Source organism: Sarcophilus harrisii, chromosome 3 (assembly GCF_902635505.1).
Source record: "Sarcophilus harrisii chromosome 3, mSarHar1.11, whole genome shotgun sequence".
Lineage (NCBI taxonomy): Eukaryota > Metazoa > Chordata > Mammalia > Dasyuromorphia > Dasyuridae > Sarcophilus > Sarcophilus harrisii.
Genome location: NC_045428.1, coordinates 303,958,056 through 303,970,964, shown reverse-complemented (window position 1 = coordinate 303,970,964; position 12,909 = coordinate 303,958,056). Strand labels below are relative to the sequence as shown.

Genomic DNA, 12,909 nt, shown 5'->3' with positions numbered 1-12,909 from the left:
CCTTCTAGCTGACCACTCCTTCTAAGTCTCCTTTCGGGGATCATATTCCAGATTATTATACTTTTTAACCATAAATGTCCCAAAGGATTCTTTTATGTGTCATTATCTCTTCTTCCTCTATATTACCTTACTAATGGAAATCTTATCAGCTCTCATGGATTTACTTACCATCTCTATGATAATAATTCTCAAATCTACTTATCCTCTCTGTTGACTTCCAATCTTACATCCTGAACTGCCTTGTAGTATTCTGGAGCTATATAGATGTCCAATAAATATTTTAAACTCAACATTTACCAAAATGGAACTCATCATTTTCCCCCTAAGTTATTCTCCTCACTCCGCTTGCTTATTTCTACAGAGAGCTAAAACCATCCTTCCAGTCCTTTATGCTTATTACAACTTAGGAGTCAAGCTGGACTCTATCTAATCTGTTGCTAAAGCCTCTTGATTTCATCTTTGTACCATCTCTCCAATATGCTCCTTTCTCTTTTCTGACACTCCCATCTCTCTGGTGTAAAGCCTTATCACTTCATAGCTAGACTACTGCAATAGCCTCTGTGTTTCTGCCTGTCTTAAATCTCTCCTTCTGAAAAGGATTCACATGTGTAAAAATATTTGTAGCAGTCCTTTTTGTAATGGCAAAGAACTGGAAATTGAGTGGATTCCCATCCATTAAGGAATGGCTGACTAAGTTATGGCATATGAATGTAATGGAATATTATTGTTCTATAAGAAACGATGAGCAGATTGATTTCAGAAAAGCCTGGAAAGACATGAACTAATGCTGAGTAAAGTGAAGATTACCAAGAGAACATTGTACAGAAACAACAAGATTATGTGATGATCAACCATGATGGACTTGACTCTTTTCAACAATGAGGTGCTTCAAGGCAATTGCAATAGACTTGTGATGGAGAGAGTCATCTGCATCCAGAGAACTGTGGAAACTGAATGTAGATCACAGCATAGTATTTTCACCTGTATTGTTGCTGTTTGCTTGCTTGTTTTTTTTCTTTCTGATTTTTTCCCCTTTTGATATGATTTTTCTTGTGCATGACAAACTTTTCCAGTCTTCTTATGTCTTACTCAGAAGACATGACCTCCTGTTTGACACACTCCTAACTAGATTTAAACTAGTAAAGTACTATGTAAATGCCACACATTGTTGTTGTTCTTCTTTGACCTTTGTTTTCAAAGAGGACCAGTGACCCCACAATGTCAGAATCAGGATAGAGTGTGTTTGGCTATGGCTGATACCTGTATCACATTTCAGAGTCTGAAAAGCTCTACTAGAGGATGGGCACATATCTATTGTACAAAGGGAATTAACATATGGCACATGCATTTTCATCTGTCTTTTTTGAAACAGTGTAGTAAAACCATGGGAACCTGTGCATTTGTGGTTAGGACAACTTTTCCCTAAGTCATTCATTACTCATAAAATCCCAAAGACAGATAGTTTTTGATGTTTTTTGTTTGTTTGTTTCATGAACCCATTTCAAGAACAACAAACTATGTTGTGAACCATCAGGGAAATTGAATATACTATTCATATTCTTTTAGATTTATCCATTAAGTATTTACAATAGCTACAATGATGATTTTTACTCTCTTGAACTTCAGATCACTGCAGAAACAACCCTGCTTTTTTACTTTTGAACATGCACGTGTTTGTTGTCACAGGTGAAAGTATATTTGTAACATAACTGGGCAATCATTTATTACTTGAAGAGTCATTAAGAAATTTTTAGCATGAGCCTCTTGCATAATCATTACAAACTCAGAACCACTAAAGAGAAACCACTGTCATAGACCATGCAGCCTTCCTGGGTTTTTCTCCATCTGCATCCCCAACCCCCTAAGAGAAAATCAGACTGTGTCTGGGACTTGACTTCTTTCCCTTACCTGATGCATTCCACTGACTCAGGCCTTGACTTTAGATCCTGATCTTTAGCTGCTACTCCAAAATGAATTGGAAAGAGTCCCCCGAGAATTATATCTCCCTTTTTCTGTGCTCTCTGGTCAGGGCCATAGGCAGAAGTGTTCCAGGTGAAAGCCAAGAGGACCAAGCAACATCTATAAAAGGTCATTGTTTTTCTTTTCTCCAAGAGGAAGAAAAAGGGTACAAGGATGGGATGGGTTCCTGAAAGCCTTTCACTCTTTGCTTCGAGGGCACATGTCTAGAGTGAAATTAAGAGAGCAATGGTCTCCATGTTGGAACTTCGCGTGCTGTTTTCTCCATTATTGACTGGGTTTGGTCAGGAACCCTCAATTCTTCAGAATCAATATCCTGCAAACACCATCTGTCATACTTCTGAAAAATAAAGATAAAAAAATAACTAAAGCAAAAATTTCATTTGTCAATTCTATCTTTAGCCTTTTCTCCCTTTGTTTTTTTTTTACTCTAGTCTTAGAGATGTCTCTTTTTTTTTCCTATTGCTCATTTTTTGTAATGAAAATGGACACCATGACTCTACAGTGATTAAAGGATAAAAAAGCTTCAAAAAGATCACATGCACTCATTCATTCAAACTTTTTTCCCCGAGCATGCACTATATGCAAATACATCATGCTAGTTACTGAGGAAAGCTACAAAGAGCAATAAAATATGGTCAGGGTCCTCAAGGAGGATACTAGATAGTAGAATATAATTTATCAGTAAGAATTTATTAAGTGCATATTATATTATGCTAGGTCCTGGGTATTTACAAAGAAAAAAAAGTGGCTCCTGACTTTAAGAAACTGACTTATATTGGTTAAATTTCTATTTGAAATTTCTATAATTCTTTAAAGTGGTTAAGAAGCTTTTTTAGGAAGTCTGTAATGTTCCAGGGCTAGATGCCATCAGCTAGTAAAATGTTATATGCAAACAGGAGCATCTGAAGGACTTTACAATCTTTAGGGAATCCCTCAATTTGGACTCTGTCATGTCATGTCAAAATCTCTGTCATGACAATGAGGGAGGACCCGGAAACTCTAGTGAGCAAATGACTCCCTCTTTTGTGCCTGGCTTGGTATTAATGGTTACTGTTGTTTGGTGATTTCAGTTGTGTCCCAACTTTTGTGACCCATTTGGGATTTTTTTTTTTTGACAAAGATACTGAACTCCAGAAAAGGAGCTGAGGCAAACAGGGTTACATAACTTGCTCAGAGTCACATAGCTAAGTAAGTGTTTGAGTATAAATTTGAACTCGGGAAGATGAGTTTTCCTGACTCCAGGTCTGATGCTTACCGAGGTGATTTAAAAATTGTCTAATACTTGGTAGATGTTATAGCACATTGTAGCATATTATTCCTGTTACTCATTTATCCTATTTTATTATATTTATATCTATATACAAAAAATCTATTTCCTTCTCATCTTTATCTCTAAGAATCCTTAGTTTCCTTCAAAGCTCAGTTCTGGCATCATTTCCTAGAGGACATTTTTCTTAATCTCCCCACCAGCAAGTATTTGCCTCCTACAAAATTTTAATTACTTTGTATTTTGTATGTATCTTATATTTCCTTTTATGTATACATATTTTCCCCCAGATAGAATGTTAACTGTTTGATAATAGAATATAAATATGTATATCAATTGCCACAAGGAGAAGGAAACATTCTAAAAACCTTTTGTCTATGGGCAGCTAAAGGGTACATTGGGTAGAGCACTAGTTCTGAAGTCAAGAGGACCTGAGTTCAGAACTGGTCTCAGACACTTAATACTTACTATGTAATCCTGGGCAAATCACTTAATCCTAACTGCCTTGTAAAAGCAAATAAATACATAAAAATTTAGTCTTGGTCAACAAACACCTAGTTCATTTACTAAGTGGAAAGATAGGGTATATAAACTAATATATATATATATATATATATAAACATTATATCATGTAATTATATATTTCATATATTATAATACATAAATGTCTAAATATATATGTAATACATAAATTAATTTATAAATATCCATTAGGAAAAAACAGATAAAGAATGACTACAATAGGCAAGTAAATGGATAACCAAAGAGCTCATCTATCAGAATATACATTTTTACCTATGTATATACATACACATATCTATTCATATATATGTATTATATTATAATTAGTACAAATTCATATAGATATATGTATACAGTCTTAATTCTGCATGTATAGGTATGTATGTGTGCATACATATATATGACACATGTTATAAGTGGTTGGGTTGAGCTTAGACTTGAACAGGAGAAGAACGGATTGGGTTGCCTCTTGAGCAATCCAATTTTTTTTAATAATTCTGAAACTTCTCCCTGAAACAAAGATCCTCAATCCTTTCAAGGTCAAGGGAAAGAAAGAAAAGCTCTCATCTTTCCTTCTGAAGTTGGGTGGACTTATATAGTGAAATTATGGAGGACAAGGACAAGAGTAGTCCATGATAAATATGGATGGGTTGAAATTTGCATTACTAGAAGAAATTTCTACAATGAAATCACAGATTCCTTTGAGTATTTTGAATACTAGAGTATTAGGGTAAATTAGGGTAAATTTAGTTAAAAAATTATAAGAGTATGTTTAGGGTAGGATTTAGATTAGGGTAAAGAATCTCACATACATTATCTATTGGAATGCTAGTTTAAATCAATGAAAGCTTATCATGGGAAGTGGCATTTCAGCTAGGTCTTGATATATAAGTAGAATTTTAGGCAGCAATGATTAGGGAGGGCATTCTAGAAGGAAAATGATGTGAAGAAAGGGTCAGAGACAAGAAATCCAGAATGTGTTTGGAGGATAGAGAGTAGCCAACTTGGATGAAGCATAAGAAAACAGGAGAGGGAAAAATCTGAGATAAAGCCAGTAAGGTAAGTTATAGCTAGATTATATAAAGCCTTGAATGCTATGCTAAGAAATTCACTCACTACCTGAGAATCATTAAAGGCCTTTGATTAATAGAGTGACATCAGGGTTATGCACTTGTGCTATTTAATTGGTATCCATTATGTGGGAAGAGGCACCTAGAAGTATGGAATTTATTATAGGAATTGAGGTAATTTCTTTTCTTTTCAATCTGGATTGCCAAGAAAAAATCCCAGAAATGGCTCCTTACTCCTTATTAGTTATAAAACAAGTTGAGAGAAATGTATTGCCATGGAATGAGAATGGGATTGGGCATAAGAAGACAGGTTATATATACTTGGGGTTCTGATATTAACTCATTGTGGAACTTTGAACAAGTAACTCTTCCTCTATTAGTCTTAGTTTCCATATCTGTAAAGTATGAGAGATTGCTGTAAGAGATGATTGTTAAGATCTCTTTGAGCTCTCAAATTCAATGATCATTTCCATAGACCATATAAGGTTTCTTTATCTGAAAAACAAAGGGGCTAAAGTAGAGGTTTCCTTATTGCTTTAACATTACATAATTCTAAATGATCTCCAGTAAAAAGAAGCTTCTACCTAAAAGAAAAATATATACATCCTGTTTAAATACAGAATTTCTTAACAAACCTACCAAAAACCCCTAACCTACCAAATTAATTCATTGATCAACAGGAAAGAGATGTGCCCTTTATCTTTGATAGTACAGAATACAGACTACTGTTATTTAATGATAGCTTTATTATCTCTTAATGTTAACTTTACTGTTGTAATATTCATTGTTTTTTAATTTTTTTTTTACCTTCAATAACTTCAAACAAGTCTTCCCACATTTCTCTAAATTCTTTACAGCTTTCATTCCCTGCGGCACAGTAATAATCAATTACACTCATATACTTTAAATTGTTCAACGATTTCCCAGTTGCTGAAACATCAGAAATATCAGAAACATATTTTGTTTGCAGTTTTTTTGTGATGACTTCTTTTTAAGTTTTGTAAGCTTCTTTTTGAGGTATGGTCCTAATAGTTTCTTTTAGAAAAAGAAAGAAAGAACGAAAGAACGAAAGAACGAAAGAACGAAAGAAAGAAGAAAGAAAGAAAAGAAAAAGAAAGAAGGAAAAGAAGGAAGGAAGGAAGGAGGAAGGAGGGAAGGAAGGAAGGAAGGAAGGAAGGAAGGAAGGAAGGAAGGAAGGAAGGAAGGAAGGAAGGAAGGAAAGAAAGGAAGGAAGGGAAGGAGAGAAGGAAGGAAGGAAAGGAAGGAAGGAAGGAAGGAAGGAAGGAGACAGGGAGGGAAGGAAAGAGGAAAGGAGGGAAGGAAGGAAGGAAGAAAGGAAGAAAAGAAGGAAGGAGAGAAGGAAGGAAGGGAAGGAGAGAGGGAAGGAAGGAAGGAAGGAAGGAAGGAAGGAAGGAAGGAAGGGAAGGAAGGAAGGAAGGAAGGAAGGAAAGAAGGAAGGAAGGAAGGAAGGAAGGAGGGAAGGAGGGAAGGAAGGAAGGAGGGAAGGAGGAGGGAGGGAAGGAAGGAAGGAAAAACCTTATTCTTTCATCCTAAAAAAATTTGGGCAGTATTTCTGTTCTGGGCTTCCAAAACTTTGGAACAGAATGTGAAACGTGATGTTACAACCCTGTTAAAACATACTTCACAGATTTGAATCTACCATAGGTAGATAATAATAATGTTATCCCAAATATAATAATATAACTAGTAATAATATTTAGTTTGTACTTCATTATTATTATATGTGAATATTTATCATTATTTAGAATTGTATTTATTTTTTACATTTATATTGTACTTTAAGGTTTGCAAAGTGTTTTAGAAATATCTCATTTGGTCCTCATAATAGTCTGATAGGTACTTATTATTAACCTCATTATACAGATGAGAAAACTGCTAAGTTCAGAAGTTAAGTGACTTACTCAAGACCATACAGCTAGTTAAGTATCTGAGACTGGGTTTGAACTTTGTTTTTTCTTACTCCACATCTAGCGCTCTATCCACTATGTCACCTGAGCTGCCTTTATACTGAAGAATATCTTCTATTAACACCTTTAATCTATAATAATATTTGTGCCAGTCCTCAAATAACAATAATAGAGCAATTTCATGGCATAGAAAGGAAGATGTAGATCCTTTTCAAAGAGAGTTTTATGGATGCCTCAGGACTGGGATACATTTCCCTTCCTCTTTCTTCCTTATTCCTAGGAGATTAAAGTTGGATAGACTAGTCATGCTGTACTAACTAAAGACCAAAACACTCAAATATACCTATGTATAGGTACCAGACATGGTGGGTGTGAATGCTTGAATAGAATGGGGATATTGATTACATAGTCTTCTTATTATCCTTTTTCTTCCTAGATTCTATTTTCACTGTTCTTGAATTCTGAGATTCCTTCCCTTTTTCTTTCCCAACCCCTTCTCTCTATTTGTTACTCTACATCTTTCCTCCCCTTTCTCTCTTCTTTCTCTTTTCTACATCTCCTTCATCCTTTTCTCTTCACTCTCCTTTCTGTTTCCTTTTCATTTTCTATATATTGGAAAGAGAAGAACTGGAAGTCAGTGTATCTGATATTCAATCCCAGTGAAGCCACATTCTAACTCTATGCCATTGAGAAAATGACTTCATTAATCTGTACCTACAGCCTATTTATCAAGAAAATGAATGGATTGTTTGGTTTTTTGTCTGTATTTTCTTTTGCAACATGGCTAATATGGAAATATGTTCTGCATGATGTCACATATGTAATAGATATCAAATTGCTTGCCTTCTCAAAGAGGGGGAAGGGATGAGAAGGAGAGAGAAAACATGGGACTCAAAATTTTTGAAAACAATTAGTATGGGGGCAGTTGGGTGGCACAGTGGATAGGGAACTGGTTATCAAATCAGGAAGACATAAGTTCAAAGCTGGTATCATATATATGATCCTGGGCAAATCAATCAGGACAGGATTTGAGAGGCAATCCTGAATGCCTCTCAAAAAGAAAGGTTGTGTTTTTTTTTTTTTTTACATGTGATTGGGAAATATTTAATTAAATAAATAAAAAGAAATTTTTAAAAAGAAAAGAAGACAAATGGATTATAAGCTGATCTGAGCTTTAAGGTCTCTCTCTATAATTCCATGATTCTCTTATGTGTTATTCTAAATTAGTAAACAAACAGGAACCTTTAAATCTACTTTCATTAATGAGGTAAAGACCACTTTTGGCCAGCCCAGAGCAGTCAGAGAGACCCGGGGAAGGAGAATGACCTGCTAAGATAGATGGCAGCTCAAATTCTCAAGTCATAATGCAGTGCTTCCTTTGAGATTGAAGACTTGTGAAAAGAAGTCTCAGGTATTGGGGAAAAGGAAGAAGAGGGTGAATTATAAAGATTTTTGGTGTTCCTTCAGAGAAATCAAACACAATAACAGACAAAACAAAACACATTCCCCTACCGTTTTTCCACAAACCCACAACTTCAAGTTTCTCAAAATTCTCTATTTCTAGACAAGGATAATGACTTCCATAGTTCATTCACTTGTGAAACATTTATTAAATGCAAGGTATAATGAATGTACCATCCCAGATACTGGTAGAGATATAGTCTCTGATTTGAGAGAGCTTACATTCTTAGAAGGCTTCCCTTCTAAGGAATACAAATTATGTAGTATATACATAAGAAAAGCATAAAGTTCTATGAGATCAGGTAACATTTCAGATGTGGAAAGTTTCATGATTTGGCCCATGATAGTCATCAATCTCATGGTCCAAAAACAGAAACTATGATCTCTCATTTTCTGAGAAATCTGCCTGACAAGTATGGACCTAATACCAAGCAGAAATTTACTTACAACATAGGTTCTGGTGGATTTTGCTCTGTTTCATTAATTACTCTAGAGAGAGCTCAGAAAGGAAACTATAAGTAATAGCAGCTCTGTAGACTTTTTTTGCTTTTGTTCTGTGTATATATGTGTTACATGTATACATATACACACAAACATATATGTGTATATTTTTGTATATGTGTTTTTAGAATCACTCAGAAAATCTGATACAAGTGAAAAATGTCATCCACTGTCCTATCCTGCCCCCCCAGCCCTAGCTCCATACAACTTACTGTAGTTAAAACTTAAAACTTCTATTGTCTTTTATTTGACTGATGACACATTGATGGAATATGATCCTATGCATTACTACCATATACACACACACGTACAATGTACACAGTATGAACACGTGTCTCATACACGTGCTTATATGCTACACATGTGTGTACACATATATGCCAGTGGCCAAATGATATGCATATGTGTTTGTTGTTATTCAATCATTTCAATTGTGTCCAACTCTTTGTGATCCCATTTGGTGTTTTCTTGGCAAAGATACTGGAGTGATTTGCCTCTTTTGTCTCTAGCTACTGATGAGAAAACAGACACAGAATTAAGTGACTTGCCCAGGATCACACAGCTAATTAAGCACCTGAGACCAGATTTGAATTCAGGTCTTCTTTTCTCCAAGGCTGGTGGGCCTAGCTACCCAAACACACACACCCATACATATACACATATATACACTATGTATAGCTAAGTGATTATTCTATTAGTTAATATGTGCGTGTGTGTATGCATATGTATATGTAAATACATACACATAGACACATATATTTATATTTAATATATATTTTATATTTATTTATATATTAAATATATTTATATATAATATTATATATAATACAATATACATGTATATACAATATATAAGTTACATATATTTATATATAAACTTGGGTCATAATACACACACACATATGTTATATAGATACATATGCCAGATAGACTTTTATTGAAAGGAAAGAATATCTTGAAATATATATATGAAGGTGATCTTTCAGCATGAGGGAAACACAAAAACAGAGGTAAGTCACACTCCACTGGCTCCCTCCACTCCACTGGCTTGCCAACTACTCAAGCATGTGTGTTCCATCTCCCTGACAACAGGTGTGACTTTTGGAGGCTCCATGCCTCATTTAGTTCTGGTAATGGCTTAATTGAGTTGGAAAAATGCAGGGACAGGAGCTGTGATAAAAAGTAGCTTAGCTGTGTTCCTGTTATTCATTGGAAAAAGCCATCAAAAAGAGAGTGAAAGGGATGAACAAGAGAGGAAAATATGGAACTCAACATAAAATGGGGACAAAAAGAATGGAAAGAGCAAAAAAGAGAAAGAATACATAGAGAACAAGTAATAAATCTCAATTCTAAAGTACTTTAAAGTTTACAAAGGCATAGCCTGGCTTCTATATTAGTCGTTGCACCTAGTAAGTGCTTAATAAGGTCTTTTTCATTCATTCATTCTTATAAAGTGCTTTCCCCACAAAACCTTGTGAGATGGATCATTGAAACACCCCATTTTACTTATTAGGAACTTGAATTCAGTGAGTTCAAATGACCTGCTCCTGATTACACAGGTAGCAAATATTGGACCCAGGATTCAAAACCAGGTTTCTCAACAGCAAATTCAGTGAGTGCTCTTTGTACCCCCATGAGGTCATCTTTCTAGGATAATTTGTCCAGTTGTTTCAGTTGTGTATGGCTCTTCATGATCTCATTTGGTATTTCTTGGCAAAGATAATAGAGTGGTTCAATATTTCCTTTTCTAGCCCATTTTACAGATGAGAAAACAGAGGCAAATAGGGTTAAGTGACTTGCCCAGGATCATGTAGCTAGTAAATATCTCAGGGCAGATTTGAACTGACAAAGAGGAGTTTTCCTAACTTCAGGCCTAGCACTCTATGCCCTGTGCCACCTAGCTGCCCTTTCTAGGACACAGAAGGCAGAGTGAATGAAAGCTAAAAAGTCCAACTAAAAGGCAAGAAAGAATGAACATTCTGATCTTCACCTTGACAATGGGTGAAAATGTCTTGTTGCTCTGGGTTTTGACACTGCCAAAAGTTCCCATGTTTCAAAAATCTAATAAAAGAATTGGGAACAAAGATGGTAACACAAAGTTTTGTTGTTTACTAAAACACCAGAAGGCAATGGCTACCCACAGGGTTAACAGAAGTGTGACCAGGTGCAAAGGAAAACTATTCAAAGTTTTTCCTAGGCCTAAATTTGATGGAGGAGGGAAGTAGAGGTGGGAGAAGTCGGGGGTTGGACACCAAATATAGAATCCTGGGGCTGGGAAGGACCTGGTCTGGTCAAATGGGCCGCCTTTGGGCATGTGAATGTTTAAGCCAAAAGTGGATGACTTGCCCAGGGACAGAAATCTGAATTCATTAGCACTACTAAAAGAGAAAATCAGTAAGCTTTAGGAATAATAACTGAGGAAAGAATGTTTCCTTTATGTTTCATTGTTTAGAGAATCCTAAGAGTCAGAACTTGGACTGAAACCCTGAATTTCTTATTTACTATCTGTCTCCTGGTTTGGTCTTCTCTGAATATGAAAAACAAACGATCCTTACCTCTACTACTAAAATTTCTTATATGTTTGCTGATATTAGAAATCACTCTTCAATCTTTCTTTCTCTGGGTACAATCCCAATTGTATTAATTTTTCTTCATAGGCAGTGTAGACCATTGGAAAGAATTTGGAACTAGGGATAAGGAAATCTCAGTTAAAATATGGCCACAGGAAATAACATTTAACTCCTTTGAGCATTAGTTTTCTCATCTCTAGAATGAGGATAATACTGTTTGTATTTTTTCAAATAGGCAGGAATGAGAGGAAGCATTTCATAAGTCTTAAAGTAGGATACAAATATAAGTTATTATTCCATCTTCGTTTCTCTTCTAGAAATTTCCTCCACATCCCTTTTTAAACTGGTGACAAAACTTAAAAATTCATCTAAATGTAGCATAGTGTACAGGACATCCTACTACAATGAAATGGTTACTGGATTTGGATTCAGATTTAAAAGACCTAGGTTAAAATCCCATGTTGAATGTGAATTTGCAAGTCAATTAACCTCTTTGGGCCATAATTTCCTCATCTGTAAAAATAATATGACCATGTAACTTGAATATTATTTGGATTACAATAGAATATAGAAATATAGAATTTGAATTCAATGTAGTTTGAAGGCCCTTCAATCTTTAACTTTGGAGTTTTGAATATCCAGGACCTTCAAACCTTTTTTTGCTCTACCTTTCCCTCCCCATCTGATAAAATTTCAAAAAGGTACCAGCTGCATGCTTGAGGGAAAGGGATAAAATCTTATACCTGCCCATGGCTGTGAATTATTGTCTACCTCAACTTCTAGACATAAAGGAGCTATCCAAATGTTCACCTAATGCTGACAGTTGATTGGGGAGAGGACATATTAGGCCTCTAGGTTTTTCTGTAATCAGTCTGGAGCAAAATTTGCATGAGCAAAGGATGAAGAGGCAATATTTAGATTAACTGATCAAGATGATGCTGAGAAATAAGACAGTATAAGAGAATATATGGATCATGTCATGAGGTAATCAAATACAATTCCATGGATGAGTTGGACATGTTTTGGGTTATGGGCACAGCTCTCTGGATGGTATAATTGGTTCTAGGGACAAATTTTGATTGAAAGAGTATGGAGACAATAAGAACTAAGAGTACAAATAGATTAAGTCAATGCATGAAAGGATGTATGTAAATGGACTTTGATGCCATCCTGTTGTGATTCTGCTGACCTTTTGACTGAGCATAACATTACATTGGTGTCTACTGAATTTTTATCCTGTTTTTATAGAACAGTTTCCCAATTTATCCAAGTCATTTTGAATTTTATTTCTATTTTCCAGAAAGTTAAAAATCCAACCTCATTTATCATAATCTGCAAATTTGATGAGAATATTCTCAATTACATAATCAACTCAATAATGATATTGATGTCTGTGAGTTACATTCAAATAGATCCTCCAGGCCAACTTTTACTCTGTTGGTAGCTATGCATTTGAATTGCTTTATCATACTTTCTAGAGACTATCTCTCTAATAGTTATGGCAGCATTTTTGGCAATTACTGTTAGATAAGGATAATATTGATAATTAGGATAGACCACTCAGTTCATTAGTGTAGTGTAATGGTTCCCAATTTTTGTTGTTCTGAGAA

At 35.2% G+C, this 12,909-nt stretch overlaps 1 protein-coding gene across 1 annotated transcript in view; it reads right to left on the bottom strand.

The window, feature by feature from the left end:
* The window catches only part of CASR (calcium sensing receptor), a 144,849-nt gene that overhangs the window by 77,399 nt on the left and 54,541 nt on the right, over positions 1–12,909 (bottom strand). Inside the window, exon 2 of the mRNA XM_003763628.2 lies at positions 1,909–2,317. Coding sequence (XP_003763676.1) covers positions 1,909–2,093 — 185 coding nt within the window. The 5' untranslated portion in view covers positions 2,094–2,317. The remainder of the gene's footprint in view (positions 1–1,908; positions 2,318–12,909) is intronic.